At 36.4% G+C, this 18955-nt stretch overlaps 2 protein-coding genes across 2 annotated transcripts; one reads left to right on the top strand and one right to left on the bottom strand.

Annotated features, from left to right (window-relative positions):
- The first annotated feature begins 215 nt into the window (after window positions 1–215).
- LOC128030798 (engulfment and cell motility protein 1-like) lies at window positions 216–10069 on the top strand. Its single transcript, XM_052618779.1, has 7 exons — window positions 216–479; window positions 2223–2359; window positions 6155–6267; window positions 7021–7128; window positions 7342–7421; window positions 8794–8871; window positions 9101–10069. The coding sequence occupies exons 2-7, from the start codon at window positions 2322–2324 to the stop codon at window positions 9311–9313; spliced, it is 630 nt and encodes a 209-aa protein (XP_052474739.1). The 5' UTR covers window positions 216–479; window positions 2223–2321; the 3' UTR covers window positions 9314–10069.
- On the bottom strand, window positions 9964–13285 carry LOC128030796 (serum paraoxonase/arylesterase 2). Its single transcript, XM_052618778.1, has 9 exons — window positions 13030–13285; window positions 12762–12832; window positions 12579–12634; window positions 12015–12180; window positions 11521–11647; window positions 11240–11440; window positions 11043–11124; window positions 10736–10864; window positions 9964–10579 (listed from the first exon to the last, which is right to left on the bottom strand). Exons 1-9 carry the CDS (start codon window positions 13104–13106, stop codon window positions 10418–10420), a joined length of 1071 nt encoding a protein of 356 aa, XP_052474738.1. The 5' UTR covers window positions 13107–13285; the 3' UTR covers window positions 9964–10417.
- Window positions 13286–18955: the final 5670 nt, after the last annotated feature.

Raw genomic sequence — 18955 nt, 5'->3', positions numbered from 1 at the left:
CCCTCTGCAGTTTAGCCAGTCAGATGGTCTAAGTCATTATCTTTTGGTCTTGCCCACCCCCCCCCCCCCCCAACCCCCATCCAACCTGCTCATCCTCTCCTCTCTGTGATCTACCCATGTGACTACAGCCAGCTGTTCATTGGCTGGCACCACGAAGGCATCTGTCCAATCGGTGCTGTTCACTCATATAAACATAAGCAAAGCAGCATTCTTATGATTCAGAACTGAGTCAGTCTTTCAGTGAGGAGTCAATGGGAAATACTACACTGTTGCACTGGGTCTCGTCCTGTACCCTCAAGTAGAGGGGATCTCGTCCTTTTTTGAGAGAACTATTCTGGCTGTAGGACCATCTGCTTTTGCCTGCATTACTTCGCTCTCACCTTCTTGACACTGTGACCAGCTAACAGTGTTCATGGTTCAGTCCTTTTCGATATACACATGCAGTTTCAGCACTGACACACAGGACATGGCTGTGACACGTAAGTACTGCGATACTTTGAATGACTGACTCTCACACAGTAAGCTGAGAATCACATGAGTATAGTCGAAGAACTGAACGATTGGGTGATGTTTTGTTATTGGCAACACTGCATGATCATAGAGATCATAATATTTGTTCTGAAGTATTATACATTCAGTTCTTGTTTTGTAATGCATCACAGAATAGCAAGGATAGCATTTTATAAATAGATCCGGGTTGAGCTTTACTATACATAACCCTAATATTCTGCTTTTGTTTATGTGTGTGTTGGAATATAAACTTCTGATTATTATTCATATTTAAGGACTTCCTGCTTTTTGTTGTAGGGGGTCTATTTATAGCTCATGTCTTCAAAAGTCTTCAGCTTTGTTTGTCACTGGGAGAAGGTGAATTATTGCTCATTGCTTAATAGTATTATGGCTCCTTTATCATTTTATTTATACTGGTGACTGATAGCACTGCTATACACAATTTTTTTTTTTTTTTAATTTAGAGGACTCATCTGTTTGTGTGGAAAGTTTATATAAAGAAACTAATATGAAGCATTGTGGAAAAGAGTCAGAAACATTAATTGTAGCCACATATTAAAAGTATTATATATTTTATATCATACAATTTAAAAATGTATTGATCCTTATGATTAAACAATTACTTGATCTTGCGATAAAACATAATCACAGCAGACCTTAGCTGAGAGTAACTTCCCGAGGGATTTTGAGATGTGTTGCCAAACAATAATTGATAGACTAGTCAAAATGAATAAATTGAAATCATTAATTTAAATACTTATAATATTATTAATATATAATTTTACTAAGCTGTGTTATAAAGGAAAAATATCCTGACATACTCTGTATGGAATATTTACAAATGTAAATTGCATTTATTTATGGTTAACATAATTTTTTTCTACACTGTAGAAATTATTCTACATGCATTACAACTTGAAATGTTTTTTTTTTTTTTTTTTTTTGTTACTTGGTCTTGTTTTATTAATGGCTGTAAGGATATTTCCCTCCTGTAACCCAAGTCACTAAAATATATTTCCAGAGTGCCATCCATATGCTTAAGTACACACTTAAGTGTCAGTTGCATTAAAAAGAAAGCATTGTCTCATACACTATAAAGAAAAACACTCACTTTTCATTTAAAATGTTAAAAAAAACAAAATGATGAAAGTTTAAACTTAATGAAAACTGCATTGCACCACGAATTTACTTATTGATGAAGAAAATCTGATACAATTTAAATGGACAGAAACAGATACTGTAACATGATGGAAACATTTTGTACAGTGCAATACGATTAAACACAGCAACCGAGCAACTAACCATAACCAATGTGTCCTCTATACAGACATTAGCTTGCCCACTCTCTTCAGTGCACTATGTCCACATGTTTCTCCGCAGGCTCTGACTGTGTCACAGCACTGTTGGAGATTACACTGACTTAATCCCATAGAGCTCTTCAGTTTCCCCAGTACTGTGCCACAAATGCATGCAAGGTCTGAGATAAAGAAAAACTCCATTAAGCCACACAGATAAAGCACTATAAAAGAAGACTCAGACTGAATAAACTGCAGTGTAGCCAAGAGCTAATCTCATGTTAACTCACAAAACACTCCTCAACAGTAAACTAGAAGAAGCCTCCAGGCCTTCAATCCAAAGAAAATCTTCTCCAGAACAAAGCACAAAGATTTGTTGATTCAATTATTTGAATGACTGTGTCTACACCTCTGCAGGCAGAGAAAAAACAGAAAAGGTACACCACTCAAAGTGTCATACTGCAGTGTAACACGGTGGACAGTGCCAGGCCTCACAGGCCCTCACCGAAGTCAGAGATGTTGAGCCAGGATGACCCCAAATCACGTCCAATGCTGTAAGTACATCCTCTTACGGTCCAGAAACCATACATTCCGAAATAAAGCGATACACTTCTGGTTTTGACTGTCCTGTCAGACATCAGTTTCTTGTTTAGATCTTAATTAAGTTTCCTTAAGTAAATACTCTGCCACATGCATCCCAAAAAAAAAAAATGTTTCCATTCCATTGTGATCTTTTTTTCTTTCTGTAAAACACCTCTTTTTTTCCTTTCTTTTTTTTTTTTTTAAAGTCAGCATGAAATGGAAGCTGCAATTGTCTTCCTTATTGTGACGTATATCTGGGGCTGCACGATTAATCAAAATAAAATGGAAATCATGATATGCCTTAGTGTTATTATCAAACCTCAAAGTCTGCAATTACATTAAATACTGTATATATGCATTTGGTAAGGTGCCAACCATCCTCCCATACTTAATGAGAAATATTAATAAGAAGCTCTTAACAAAAGAGCTTTAAGAGCTCCACACAGTTTTCTGTCAAAATAAAAGTTTGAAGATGTAAAATGTGAAAATAAATAGATTAAGACAGGCATAAATATTACTGTAATTTTACATTTGTAATAAATTCTTAATTTTATTTTAGTGAAATTTTACAATAGTATATTTTCTTAGTAATAGTAATTACATTTTTTATAATAATAATAATAATAATACATATATTAATTATTCTCACAATTCTCAGAATTATAAGAATGCAAAAAGAGATAAAAAGTCACAACAATGTATTATTATTATTAGGGCTGCATGATTAATGGAAATGGAAACAAAATTGCACTTCGACAGAAGCTTCAATTTTCATGCAAATCTTTCAGTAAGTACGGTTCTGTGATCAGCAGTAAATCTCCACCCGAAAGCCAGAGGGCAGTCTCGCGCTCAAAATCCAAATACGCCCCAAAGAAGAAACCAATGAAATGCTGATAACGGTAGCTGGATAAACCCATAGACAGTAAAAGAAAAGTGACGCCAAAATGAATGGGAGTCAATGGGAATGCTAACGCAAGTGAAGTTCTGCTAAAAGATGGCAGCCCCCACCCGACTTCAACGTCACTTTGAAAGCGAATAACTTTACATCTGAGGCGTTTAAAGACTCCATTTGTCCATTAATTATTTCTAAATATACACGACAATGTATAAAGGGCTCCATTACCTTCTATGTTACATTATGGCCCCGTAGAAACAGTTTTTGTAAAAATAGGCTAACGATTGCGTCATAACTACTCGACTCTCTGTCGCATTACCGTACAGACAGGAGGAGAAGCTCGCAGGCAATTAACTTAATATGGCGTACTGGCGTTACATTTTAAAATACTATACAAAATAATTAATCAGAATACTTACTCCTGCTCACTCACGCCAAAAAACTGAAAGAATGGGGTCACTGTGTCCATTTCTTTTACTGTCTATGGGATAAACACTTAACCGCTTTTATTGATTCAACATGACTAATATATGACCGCATTTAAGTGCCACACTGAATGTTTTTTCGGAAGATTACAATATTACATTTTTCCAGTATAAAAAAATAAAATAAATAAATGTTTCGAGAATAAAGTCGTAAAAGGCCTACTACGAGAATAAAGTCGAAATATTACAAGAATATATTTGAAATATTACATTTAAATTACATTTACCTGTATTCATTTAGCAGACGCTTTTATCCAAAGTGATTTACAGATGAAGACAGTGGAAGCAATCAAAAACAACAAAAAGAGCAATGATATATAAGTGCTATAACAAGTCTCAGTTAGGTTAACACAGTGCACGTAGCATGGGATTTTAAATAATATTATAAAAAAAAAGAAAACAGATAGAATAATAAAAGAATAGAGCAAGCTAGTGTTAAAGATCTTTTAACATACACACACACACACACACACACATTTATGAGAATAAAGAATAAATAAATATTATGAGAATAAAGTCTAAATGTTTCGAGAATAAAGTTGAAATGTTTAGAAAATAAAGTCGTAATAGGCCTATGAGAATAAAGTCAAAATATTATGAGAATAAAGTCGAAATGTTTCAAGAATAAAGTCAAAATGTTTCGAGAATAAAGTGGTAATAGGCCTACTACGAGAATAAAGTCTAAATATTTTGTGAATAAAGTCGAAACATTACGAGAATACATTTTCACATAGCCTATTTGGAATTTTCACAAAGAAACAGTTTAATTTAATGAGTTTTTCACATAAATGCAGTGATCTGATCATTAAAGAGCTTGAAATACATATTATTGTAAGACACATAGTTTGTGTTTCGCTATAAAACTGATTTTGAAAGCTGAGACATTAAAAATAGTCATATCAAAAGCACGAATCTTATTGATGTTGGGTGGCTGGCGCACTACAAATAACGAATGCAATGGAAGATGTGAAATATTATTTCCAAGCATACTGTCCCCACGAGTATGACACATGGTATGATTTCTGCTTATAATCCCACATATATTTGTAGTGTATAGAATAAGAGAGCTACAGCGCTCCTTATTACTGACAACTGACAAAATTCCAAATGTACAATATTGTGGAAAGGTTCAATATTGAAGACACCTGGTGTCACACTGTAATCAGCTAATTAACTCCAAAAACCTGCTAAGGCCTTTAAATGGTCTCTCAGTCTACTTCTGTAGGCTACACAACATGGGGAAGACTGCTGACTTGACAGTTGTCAAAAGATGAACATTGACACCTTGCACAAGGAGGGCAAGACACAAAAGGTCATTGCAAAAGAGGCTGGCTGTTCACAGAACTCTGTGTTCAAGCACATTAATAGAGAGGTGAAGGGGAGGAAAAGATGTGGTAGTAAAAAAAAAAGTACAAGCAATAGAGATAACCGCACCCTGGAGAGGATTGTGAAACAAAACCCATTCAAAAATGTGGGGAGATTCACAAAGAGTGGACTGCAGCTGGAGTCAGTGCTTCAAGAACCACTACGCACAGACGTATGCAAGACATGGGTTTCAGCTGTCGCATTCCTTGTGTCAAGCCACTCTTGAACAACAGACAGCGTCAGAAGCGTCTTGTCAGGGCTAAAGACAAAAAGGACTGCTGCTGAGTGGTCCAAAGTTATGTGCTCTGATGAAAGTAAATTTTGCATTTCCTTTGGATTTGTTAGGGTCCCAGAGTCTGGAGGAAGAGAGGAGAGGCACACAATCCACGTTGCTTGAGGTCCAGTGTTAAGTTTCAACAGTCAGTGATGGTTTGTGGTGCCATGTCATCTGCTGGTGTTGGTCCAGTGTGTTTTCTGAGGTCCAAGGTTAATGCAGCAGTATACCAGGACGTTTTAGAGCATTTCATGCTTCCTGCTGCTGACCAACTTTATGGAGATGCAGATTTCATTTTCCAAAAGGAAACCTGGGCTTTCATAACACCTGAGCAGTACCACAGACTGATCGACTCCATGCCACGCTGCATTGCTGCAGTAATTCAGGCAAAAGGAGCCCCAACTAAGTATTGCGTGCTGTACATCCTCATAATTTTCATGTTCATACTTTTCAGTTGGCCAATATTTCTAAAAATTCTTTCTTTTATATTTGTCTTAACTAATATTTTAATTTCCTGAGATACTGAATTTGGGATTTTACTTGGTTGTCAGTTATAATCATCAAAATTAAAAGAAATAAACCTTTGAAATATATCAATCTGCGTGTAATGAATGAGTATAATATACACGTTTCACTTTTTGAATGGAATTAGTGAAATTATATGACCAGCACCTGTATACTTGATGGCATGAAGAGCCACTGGCTTGCTGCTGGTTCAAGGTATTGTGTCTGATTTCAATTTCTAAAGAGAACTACGAGAGAAGCTCCAGCCAGAAGTAATCGAGCTGATTAAACAGCAGAGGTTGAACCGCATGTATGAGGGCACATGCTTTAGGAAGATCAGTGCTCGTCGCAGACAAGGTCAGTTCAATCAGGATACAATTACATGTGCACAGGTAAACATAATCATGCATCATAGATTTAGAATTTTTTTTTTTTTTTTTTTTTATGTATCTGATCACAGATGCATAGATGTAGTGTTTAGCTAACAAAAACATGACATTGAATTCATATTGCATAGTCATAAGATAAAGGAAGATACTCTATTTGAACTCTTCATATGGTTTAATGTCTATTCATATTATGCAAATTTTTTATAATCTACTCAAGGGCACTAGACTTGGGTTCCCCTGAGTACTTTATCCTAATGCTTGGTCTGTTTGATATTACAAACACAACAACTTAAAGATATCATATATTAAAAGAATAATCTAATTCTGTTTTTTTTTTTTTTGGACACACAGCAACAAATATGCAAATGCTCTCTCATTTTCTCTAAAAGAGAGAACCATTGTGCTCTCTTCATTTCTTAATTTTTATTTCCAAACCTACTATGAAATAGCAATATCTAAATAAATGAGAGGGCAGCCAGTTGAGACTTGATGTTTTTAATCAAAACTGATTTTCTCAGGTCACTGCTGCTTTAATAAAAATCTAATTTTCATTTACAGTGCTGTTGACCTGCTAGTGGAAAAAAAAACTGTAAAATCTAATTGGAATGGATCATTATGAGGACAGTAAAAAGCAAGTTGCAAGAAAACAGCCAAACAATAACTTGCACAGTACATAACATGCATATTCTTATCTATATCCATCTCACTTTTTCTCCCATAGACAAGTTCTGGTATTGCCGTCTATCACCAAACCACAAAGTGTTACACTATGGAGATATAGAGGAATTCTCACAAGGACAAATTTCACCTGAATCTCTCCAGGAGAAAGGTGAGCAATACACTTCTTATAAATGACATTGTTGTAAATTAAAATGACTGTTTTTTACCTGTAATGGCTTTTATTATTCATCACATTGACTGTTGACGCCATATTGACCCACAAGCTTGAATCAGACTAGCGCCAAACACGCTCTTTTTGGACAATCATAGTGAAGTAGAATATAATTTCTACTGTTCTAAATTTTCCAACTTCTACGTCCAGTGACAGTAGCAGATATCAAAGCAGTGGTCACGGGTAAAGACTGCCCACACATGAAGGAAAAAGGAGCACTTAAGAATAAGGTAAGAAATTATTATTGCAACTAATCACACCAGACAGGACAGGACTAGGTGTAGTGGATCCATACTCAGAGCTCACAAGGCAGGCTGATTTTATTGAAATGACAAATTACAGCCTTAAACTCAAGATAACTAGTCAAAACAAATATATAATAAAACAAACCTATAGGCAGAACAATGCACGACGACAATGGTGGCCTCAAACCAAAGAATACTGTAGGAATACAATAAGAATACAAACTATAGAATACATCAATGGACTTTGCCTCAAACAAACACATCAACAGCTGAAAACAATTAGCAATTAATTCAGCAATGCCAATTAAGTCCAAATGACGCCATCTAGCGGTTAGATGTGGATAAAGGACTAATGGAGTCAACAACAAGGCAAAAAACACATCCACTGTATGTATGGTCTCTTATTCTTATTGACCATTCATGACAAAAGGTGTCTTTCTGAACTTGAACAAGAAAAATATACATCGTTTATAGTTAAAGCTGAGTTATTGTTTATAGTCAAAGCAAACAGTAAGCAATAAAGTAATGACATGAGATAACAATCTCTTGTAGGTAGGTTATATTTGCACAGGCAACACACACACACACACACACACATTAACTTCAACGTAACGTACGACTTAAGTGCCGTGGATGTATTATGTGTATGTTTATGTGGCTATTGTTGATAGATCTGCCATATTCAGAGCAGAAGAAGAGTCGGTCAACACACCTAATTAAAAAATAAAAATAAAGTCACGGCCAAAGAAATGTACCTGAATTGTTTGAGTTTTCAGTTTGCCTTATTGCGATTAAAAAATACAAATAAAAACGAGAATAACTACCGCGCGCACGGACTGCACACAATTCGAATAGGCTCTTCAAAAGCATACGATACAACCCACCTAACTACTGTTGTTGAATTCTCGAATAAATCGCCTGAATATGAACCAGTTCCTTTATTGAAAAGTTCTGAGACAATCCGACGAATCTGAGGAGAGCGTTAAATCAACATGTGCACGCGCTTTTCCAGGGACGTCTTTCTTCTGCGCTTTTGGAAATCAAGCACGTTTTTGTTATTATTATTCTTGTAAAAGAAATACATTTGCCTGTAAATTTGTTATAATTAAATGGACATTCGTCTCTGAAATCTTATTTTTAAAACTTAGTTTTAAAGTTCTTAGCATTTTAAAGTTCTAAAATGTCCTTGCTGGAAACTGCACTCCAGCTGGTTGACTTTGGCAGGAGAGTGTAGCGATGACAGAAGCCCTCTGTGGTGCAGAGGCACCTGTAGTTAAGTGCTAATGGAAGTTGTGTAGAAGGAAGCGAGGTCAAGTACTCCAGGCTTGGAGATTGTTATTCTTCCTCTGCTTTTCAGGAGCTGCTGGAGCTGGCTTTTTCGATTCATCATAACTCTGATGAATATCTGAACTTCATTGCTCCGGACAAGCATGAAGTGAGTATGTCATAGCAGACAAGGCCAGGACAGTCATATAAAAAGGATTTTGGTCTCATGGAAAGATAAACAACCTTTGTTTTTCATAAGATAATAACATCACCTAATCATTTAGACATCAAAGCCAATATAACTTTTTTTATACTATATCACTCATACACTACTTGAATTCATGCATTGTCCTCAATAATACTCTATTATATAAACCTTTTTTTTTCTCCCCAACTAGTTCTGCATTTGGACTGATGGCTTGAATGCTGTTTTGGGAAAGGAGATGACAAGTGAGCTCACCAAATCAGATATGGACACTCTGGTTAATATGGAGCTGAAACTTCGCCTCTTGGACCTCGAAAACATTCAGATTCCTGATGTCCCTCCTCCTGTTCCCAAAGAGCCCAGCACTTACGACTTTGTGTACGATTTTAGCCAACAGCACATTTGAGACTGGAATAAAGTCCTTACTCATGCTGATAAACAGCTGTAAGTAAGGAGGAGTGCTGACTTTTTTTTCTGTTTTTGCTATTCGTGTTTCCTCACTTTCCTCTCCAATGGACTGAATAGAGTTCAGATCATTACATTTTGCTCTAGATTGTGACTATGATGTGATGCTTAGTTTTATATTTCACTAAAATGCCCCTCTTGACTTTACAGTTCTGCAAAGAGGAAAACCTCACAGTTACATTTCTTTTCATTTATGAGTTTTAATGAATAATCAACTTGGTATCATGCAACCCTTTTGTGTAAGTGAAGTGCATATCTATAGAAAATACTGAAAATGGATTAGTTTCATAATCATATAAAATAAAATTCAGAAGCTACATTAAGTCATGAACACATACACAGAACACATACACTTTCTCTTCCAAACATGTGACAACCACACTGCCTTCCTGTTCCCCAATATACAGTTTGCATCATATTATATTGTTGCTCAAAATCTCCACACTAGTATCATTCACACTTGCAAGGTACAGTTTGGACATTCTTAGTCTTATCTATGGTTCTTAAAGCAAAATATTTAACCTTTATGCTATGCTGAAAATCCTTTATCTAATTTGGAGTCCCTCACCAGCCTTTAAAAAAAAAAAAAAAAAACTATATACCCTGTGTGAACAAAGTCATTATGTTTAATTCCAATGCAACAACCTTACCTAGAATTTTCAGGGGTCAATAAACAGGTCAAACGACCAGAACACAAGGGATATTGCTTGTAAAGTTCACTCATATATTATCATAAATTATTAGTTTTCACTGACATCATTTACTTTTCAAATATTTTGTGTTACAAAGTTATAGGACACTGTTAAATGCTCAAACTATTAGTTTCACTCCACCCAAACGGAATGTAAAATCATTATGATTTTAAAACTTTAGTTAAAAATGAAGTATAACATGTCACCGCACACAAAAATGTTGGCACCAATTTACATTTTAGAGATCACCAAACCAAATAAAATTAGCATGTCTAGTCTTTCATTTGTTTGTCGGAAAAAGCCAACATCTGAAATGATATGCCCTATTCAAATCAAATATTTATTTAGATTCACTATTTAAGGTCACATATCAGAGCTTTCTGATAAACTGTTCCAATGAGCAGCTTTCCTCCATATGGGGTGGCCACTGAAGAAGCAATGATCACACTGCCGTCATCTGCATATACCTGAGTCACCCGGGGCTTTTCAGACAGGATGTTCTCAATCCTGATAACCTACAGGAGAACAAGGAATTATTGATTTTTACTCTTTTACAACTGAGAGCAAACAGTAAATAATGAAGAAAAAAAATATTAACATCAAATTGCCAACAAATTAAATGAACACACATTCTTCAATAAATATTTATTTGCTGCAACACACGCACTCACCTCAGAGCCCGGCGGATCCTTCGGATCACCAAGCATGAATTTGAGACCATTTGGGTGGCATCCCAGCCACAGATCTCCAGATTCACGGTCCACCTCAATATTGTCACACAGTGACCCCACATCAACCTCCTGGGTAGAAAAAAATTCACATGCAGTTATATTAACAAAATTAACATGTCAGCAGTCCGTTCTCCTAAGAAAACAAAAATTGTCAATGCGCTTTCAAGGTTGTTTAAAGCTAACACATCCAATAAAGCTAAAACTCATAATGTTCAATATAGGATACACAATTAAGGATTGTGTTTACCTTTACATAAGACAATACAGTGTTTTTCTGTATTTCCATGACACTAATTTTGTGCTTCAGGATGTTTGACACATATAAATGCCTGAAATAAATGAAGTTACTTGTATTAACAACATGAGAGGACATGAGAAATGCATTAATATTGCATTACACTACGCTTTCATCAATGAAAATTCTTGACTTTTTCTGAAACTTGCCTTTTATCGGGGGAGATATTAATGCCGTTGGCGGATGAAAAGCCCCCTGCCACAACCTGCACAGTCTGAGGACTGTAGTAGACGACGTCACACCAGGATAAAGACAGAAGTGGCTCCATAACCTTGAGAATCCCATTAGTGAAGTAATGGTCATTGGTGGCATAAAAGCTTTCCGTCCCCACAGCTACTATATCATTCACACTAAAGATGCACATTAACAGGAATTTTATTTCTGATCAGGTTTAGGGTTACAGACACATTGTGTTTAAAGAAGAACATACTTGTGCAGTAGTTCATGCCTGATGGTCTTCATGTAATGAAGAGCGTTTTCATCCTCAACAAATCGGAAAATCTCCACTTGGCTTTTGCCTTGAGGATGATTAACAACAAACAGGTATATGGCACCATCTGTAATAAGAAGAAGAATTCATACACTATAAGACTTCTATCAAATGTATACATTTTTAATGTTTATAAGTGAAGATCAAATCGTCAAATTGTAAAACGTCTTTTGACCACTAGGTGGCTAGTTTTCCTTACTATGTAATTTGGACAATGCCAAAGGAAATTATTTGTATTGTAAACTATACAAAAACATATTACTACAAAATCAATGTATATATTCATACGTGTCTACATTCCATAGAGCCGTTCATGGAACACTTAAAACAACTACGGAATCAAGAAACATTTTTTAAAAATGAGGAATCGCAACTAAACTTCATGCAGTCCAGATTATTGCTAGAAATGCATTTATTTAATAAAAATGGCAAACCTTTTTCATCGGTGTACACACTGATTCCATGCGGATTAAAAGAGCCTTTGTCAAACTGACCCTTGATGTTCAGTGCTTTAATTTTCAGATCAGAATCCAACAGATTCAGGGAGTAGATCTTTCCAGGGTCATCTGAATAGGACGGTAAGCCTGGATACTTCAAGCCCTGGGTTTAATTGATCATAATTCATTAGAAGACTATCTTTTTGCACTCACTCTGTCCACCACTGCTTAGACAATTTACCCTCAGTATCACTTCTGTTTACACTTTGTATGAATACAGTACGATTCTGTATAGATTTACACTTGATGCAAACAGTGTCCTCCATTGTATTTATACTATTTCACATATTATAGTAGTATTATATAGCATTAGCTGCTAGCTTAATATGCATTTAACAGTTGAGCAGACATCATAGCATTGATTCAACTCTAGCCTCATGCTGCACTGCATTGGTGATAGAGTTTGAGTAAATCCAGGAACATACCCACACCTTTTGATTAATAATGACGTATTGTCTTCTTAACTAATCAAAATGCTTAGTGAAAAGATTCATTACATACAGTGCTCAGAAAAGCCAATCCATCGTCAAGTATGGTGATATCTTCAGCCCCATACTCTGTTGAAAACACGGAAATAACATCAAAATATCCTCATTTCAAGTGTTAGAAACATACAAACACATTACATTATTTCAAACTGACCAGCAAATGACAGCGAAGCAGTGTGTCTAACGTGTATCTTACCTATGCCCTCTATTAGGTGACAGTTGGGAAGGTAGTTTTGGGTAAGTTCTCTGGAGGAAAGTGATAAATGTCTGTAGAGAGGAATAACAATAAAAACACATTTATTATATTTTTCGTGAGTTTTTAAAAGTTTGGACTCGTTATAAAAAAAGTAACGTTAGCAACAAAGGTCAGAACAGCGTTCTAGTCAAAGAAAGCCTTTATTGCAATTGAAAGCCTTGGTAGGCAAAGAGGCAAACGTTAAATGCAACTGGAAATATCGACAAACCTAAGTGCAACGAGCCTTTCTCCGATGAAAGCTGCCAGAGCAACAGCAGCTAACGAGAGCACTGCTAACTTGCCCATACTGCCCGAAAACACTCGTAAACAACATTAACCCTTATCAGTGTTGTCAGGGTTGCCAGGTCCTTTGAAATCAAATCGGCCTGATTTCTAATCAAGACTAGTCCAATAGCGTTTTCCCACGGTGTTCCACTTTCTCGGTCGTGCCTCCGGTCGAAACCGTGTTCTGGGGAAATCGCTTTAATCTGCGGCAACAGTGTGATAGCGCGGGAAAAGCACGGACTTGGCAACACGGTGCCGCATGGTTCTTTACCCAGAAGTGTATGCCTGTAGGCCTATCTCTAGATGTCGCGTTTTTTTTTTCTTTTCCACAATGAATTGCTGTTTTTTGCTGCTTTTTTGGCCAATATACAGAAGGCAGTATTTGCGTTATATTACGTTTTGATAGTGTCAACATGTGTTATTATTCATCCTGGATCAGCAGTTAATATAAGCTGGCTGTCAATCAGAAGGGGATTGCAAAATCTGGACAGAATATCTAGACTTCTTGGGCTTGGAAATGGTTTTTGAATAGAGACATCTTAAAATGAAATTGTGTAGAATTTAATTTAACCAAACAGGCAGTTGTGCTTGTGATAGTTGGGCCGCAGGTTTTTTTTTTTTCTGCTACTATCAAACAAGTCAAGATTTGATTAAAGTGACTGGATATTGTTTGTAGGGTTAATTCAGAATATGGAAAATATCAACCCAATCTGAGAAAGCATAGCTTTTTTACAGGGTGACATTTATGTGTATGAATTTGTACAATTTGTAAGGAAACACATGATTGTTTTTTAAAGTAAGACTTAGCATGAAGGTCCACACCTGAACCAAACTGTAAGTGGGGCAATAGCAAATTATGTGAAAACCTAAAAAAAAAAAAGTAATACAAATTCATATAAATTAGTTACCATTATACATTTTCACTACTTAACTAGCTAATTTCAATGAGAGTATATTGGTAAATGTTAATTTATGATCAATGCACATCAACTCAAAATAAAATCAAGTGTCAGACTGCTACTGAAAACATAAGGTAAGTCAGGTTTTACTTCTTTAACTTAAAGTTCACATTTCTAGTAGATTTTAGAGTTTGTAACCCAATCAGTCTGTGTTAAGCCAAATTTATATAATGTGGATTGATTTTTCACATTTTACCCTGCCCGTTGCCTTTGAAATTATATTTTATTCAGACTCAATTCTTTCATACACTTGAGTTATTATTTATTCCTCCCCAAATACCCATAAGTGAGTGTATTCATAAATTAAGGTCACATATCAGAGCTTTCTGATAAACTGTTCCAATGAGCAGCTTTCCTCCATATGGGGTGGCCACTGAAGAAGCAATGATCACACTGCTGTCATCTGCATATACCTGAGTCACCCGGGGCTTTTCAGACAGGATGTTCTCAATCCTGATAACCTACAGGAGAACAAAGTTATATTATAGATTTGTAACCCAGAGAAAGTTGGGAGTAGACAGGAGATAGTGGGAAGAGAAAGAATACGGCCCCGTCCACACGGAGAAGGAGCTTACCCCAATCCGATCTTTTTTTTTTCCTCGTCTCAAGAAATATCCGCGTCCACACGAAACCGCAAAATGATGTAGTATACATGCCAGACCAGTATGTGGCGCTGTAATTCTGACACAGAGATACACTAAAAACAGAGAAGAAGACTTGGACTATGCTCATAAACCTTGCGCGTGGTACACAATCGAACATGGAATAATACATTTATTAATTTGTGTTAATGTTAGTTAATAAAAAGACAATCGTTCAGTGTTTGTTCATGTTTTTGTTGCTGTTACGTGACGTAGAGGTGTCTGACTAGGGGGGAGACGTGGGCTGATGACGTCATCGTTTCTGAAAATATACGGATTAGCCGTCCAGACGAAAACGCAAAGACGGCGTTTTCAGATTTATCCACTTTGGGACCCGGTTTCAAAAAATAGCGGTTTCACCTTACGAAAACGCTGGATGCGTGTGGACGAAACGCCTATCCGATAAAAAATTTGTGCGTATTCACAAAAACGCGTCTCAGTGTGGACGGGGCCTAAGAGATGGAAACATGATGCAAGCCAGAATAGAACACGACAGCTCATCATATTTGAGCATCTGCACTAAACAGCAAAACACTAAACAATACACATACTCACACACCTCAGAACCAGGTGGACCTTTCGGATGATGAAATATACATTTGAGGCCATTTAGGTGGCAGCCCAACTGTAGATCTCCAGAATTATGGTCAACCTCAGTGTTGTCACACAGTGACCCCACATCAACCTCCTGGGTAAGAAAAATTTACATGCAGTTATGTTAACAATAGCAGACAGAGTAGTTGTTAGCTGTCCTATATTAACAACGGTCAACGTGAAAACCTTATCCCAAGATGTTTTCTATCAATTTTGGGTACAGAAGAAAGACCACCATTCAAGCGGGACTTAGAGTGATATATAAAAGTTTTTAAAATAAATATTGTGGGTATTAATTTGGAAGCGGGTTTACAGGGTTTACAGAACACAATGCAAGCGGGAGAAGCCTGATGTCAAGGTCGTCACGATCGCAGATGAGATGACAACATCCAAGATCAAGACTGTTCATGTACCACAGAGTAAGATTAAATTAATTTACATTGAACCAGTTTAATATGGAGTGGAACTGAAATGTAGACCTTCGTTTATGTGTTTTTGACTTACACTGTACATGAGGTGAGAACAGGTAACTATTTAGTTTGGTATGTTACTCGCTAACTTTAAAGGTGACCTATTATCCACCTTTTTACATTATGAAATATAAGTATCTGGTGTCCCCAGAATGTGTCTGTAAAGTTTCAACTCAAAATACCCCAAATATAATTTTTTATATCATTTTGAAAATGCCTATTTTGAGTGGAAGCAGAAACACGCTGTTTTTTATGCCTGTCTCTTTAAATGCAAATGAGCTGCTGCTCCCCTCCCCCTTTATAGAACAGAGCTGCATCATTACAGTTCAAGACTGCTTGTTTGTCATGTTTATCGCGTTAAAATCATGCTATTTAAACCATATTATTTTAAACTTCTGATATAGGGTTTTCTGAGTGCACACATCTGAAACACATGGACAGAAAGCGGCTGTTACAGCATGTGAATACTAAACTAAGTTCTTATTCACAATCGATTATGTCTGTGAAGGTTTTAGATCTGTGTAGCAGCAGCGATATACAGTAAATAAATCAATAATACCACTGCTCTGTTATCTCCTCTGAGGCTAGGACTTGATTGATGGACAACTGTACCCGGGAAAAGACACTGGCAATCCGGTTCCGAGAAAAGAAAAATAAAAAATATAAAGAAGAAAAAAAAAAGAAGTGAAAAGGAACCAATGAATCTAATATTCTCTCTGAGTTTCCATGTTCCCTGGCGAAATTAGTCATGGTTTTAACAAGGGGGGGGGGGGGTCGCTGTTGTAGCGATGTTAATTGCAAATTGACCATGGTTTTATTACTGCAAGTAATAATTTTCAAAATAAGTATTAAGATTTTTTTTGTTGTTGTTATAAAAACAGACCTAAGCCAACGGTAGCCTTTAAAATGACTTAAAATGCATTATATAAAAACAACGAGGCAGCAATTATTGGTTAATTAATAATTATATGGTTTCATCTAATAACACTGTTAAAACAGGCTACATAATGTAGGCTAGTACAATATAATCAACTGATGTACATTACATGTTATTACAAATGCCTGCAAATAGAGCCAAAGGGCATGTAATTGCTGCTGCTACAAAACAATCAAATCCTTAATGGGCTATTGACCAAACATTTAATTCAAGGATCCACTTCTTTATTAATTCAGCTAAATCAGACATGCTCGTTTTCTCAGAGATTTGCAGAAAAAGGCTTAGCAAAACAAAGTTACTGGGTTAATCTTTTTCATATTTGTTTGTTTGGTAGATGCACTGGGCACCTGATTATAGGACTTAAAACCTGGAATAGTCAGATTTTCATGATATGTCACCTTTAACATTAGCTAGTTTGAACTTTGGATCTTCCAATGTTTCTCTATGGCGCTGAAACCTAACGATGCCCCAGTTGAGATGTCTGCACAGGTCCTGTGCAACTGATACTCAACTGCCATTGGCTCATGGGAGGGACTTACTGATAGGTCAATTCTACACACACACACAAAAAACATTCTGTTCGTCATAAAATAAAGTGTGAACATTTTATGTAGTTTGGTGTTTACCTTTAAATGAGATAATACAGTGTTTTTCTGGATTCCCAAGACAACAATTTTGTTCTTAAGAATATCTGCCACATACAAATGTCTGAAATGACATATTAATTGTATTATGTTTCTTTTCCACTGCATGCTATTACATGGTACGGCTCTGTACGGTTCACTTTTGGGGGGTTTTCCACTGGGTACAGTACGTGATACCTGGTACTTTTTAGTACCACCTCGGGTGAGGTTCTAAGTGAACGGTACCATTGCCAAAACGTGATCTGTAAACTCTGCTGATCACAGATTGGCCGGAGAGAATCCTCACTACCTGCGTCACTGAATTTGTGACACAAACACAACAGCCCTGCATTCCGTTCAGAAGGGCTCATCCCTATGCCCTAATCCCTTCTAGGGGTTTACCCCCTGGAGTGAGAGCTTCGAAGGGTTGAAGGGTGAAGGGGGCCAAACAACTATTTCCTGAAGTGCCCTTCTGCGTCATCATCACGTGCCCACAAGGAGGCGCCATCATCATGCAAAGAATCTGCGCAAATGATCATAGGCGCCCAAAGTGACCATAAGTTGTACCCTTTGAAATCCTTCATTCGGAAGGGCCCTTTGAAGTCACCAGTTTTGAGCACTTCGGTTTAGAACGACCCTTCAATATAGTGGCCATGATTGTAAAACAGCAGGTATTTATGCAACCTATTGTTTTTTGTCTCAAGGAACAGTCTCTCTTGAAAGTTTTTCATGATTTAGCAGGAATCTCTAAATGGTAATAAGGCACACACAAATATGCATACATTATATTAGTATATCAGTCTGGCGAGTAAACTAAAAACTTTACTAGCAAATCGCGATTCAGTTGCCAAGGTGTCAGTAGAGGGTTGGTTAAACACAACCTAATTTTCATTTTTGGGTGAACTAACCCTTTAATGTGTTCTTTCTCGTATGTCACAATGTTCAGATTTGACAGGGAACAGCAAAAGTGTTACTTTGTGCCCTTTTTCAGAAAATAAAAGCATTTAAAATGCATTATTTGTGATCTTCCCCATTCATTCTAAATGGCCACTCATATTTGACTGAGAACACCACAAGCATGACTTTGTGCCATTTTGTACAAAATAACAGCCTTTCAAAACAAACTCCCTGATTAAACATTAAAGTACACTATTGTGGTAAACAGTGCAAATTTCCATCAGTTTTTATTTAATATTGTGAAAATTATTAAAAAATAATACTCAAAAAATTAGGTGCTTTCTCTCAGACAAACAAGGCTTACGATTGATCAGATGCAAATTTAAATACAAAATCAATCCTAAATGAAAGAAAAAAAGTTGACAAAAAGAATGAATCCAATATTTGGTGATAATATAACATGATGATTGATTTATAAGCAATTTTTTGAGGCCAGGTCATTTTTGAACACAACACAAGGGTTAAATAAGTAAAAAACAATTACATTGCCTCCACTGCTTGAACTTTAATGTCAACTAACCCAAAGCATTTATATTCTTAAATAACTGAGATGTGTCTGTTGCATGACTCATCATTTGATAACAAAACAAAATGTCAGAGTAAATTGGTTTGAAGACATAACTTGGTTCTTTTTCCTTAGTCTTCATATAAAAACACTCAACTGGCTGACTGACTCTTACCACAGCAAA

The sequence above is a fragment of the Carassius gibelio genome, chromosome A16 (assembly GCF_023724105.1).
Source record: "Carassius gibelio isolate Cgi1373 ecotype wild population from Czech Republic chromosome A16, carGib1.2-hapl.c, whole genome shotgun sequence".
Taxonomy (NCBI): Eukaryota; Metazoa; Chordata; class Actinopteri; order Cypriniformes; family Cyprinidae; genus Carassius; species Carassius gibelio.
The sequence above is the reverse complement of the archived record's forward strand: the minus strand, read 5'-3'. Positions and strand labels throughout refer to the sequence as shown.

What these genes read in the sequence shown, in the direction of transcription:
- LOC128030796 (XM_052618778.1), bottom strand. Translation starts at nt 13,106, where the DNA reads ATGGGCAAGTTAGCAGTGCTCTCGTTAGCTGCTGTTGCTCTGGCAGCT. An exon ending in TCACCTAATAGAGGGCATAG is followed by an intron (nt 12,635 to 12,761) that starts GTAAGATACACG and finishes TGTTTTCAACAG; the next exon opens with AGTATGGGGCTGAAGATATC. An exon ending in AGGATCCGCCGGGCTCTGAG is followed by an intron (nt 10,580 to 10,735) that starts GTGAGTGCGTGT and finishes GTTCTCCTGTAG; the next exon opens with GTTATCAGGATTGAGAACAT.
- LOC128030798 (XM_052618779.1), top strand. Translation starts at nt 2,322, where the DNA reads ATGTTGAGCCAGGATGACCCCAAATCACGTCCAATGCT. An exon ending in CCCAAATCACGTCCAATGCT is followed by an intron (nt 2,360 to 6,154) that starts GTAAGTACATCC and finishes CAATTTCTAAAG; the next exon opens with AGAACTACGAGAGAAGCTCC. An exon ending in CAGTGCTCGTCGCAGACAAG is followed by an intron (nt 6,268 to 7,020) that starts GTCAGTTCAATC and finishes TTTCTCCCATAG; the next exon opens with ACAAGTTCTGGTATTGCCGT.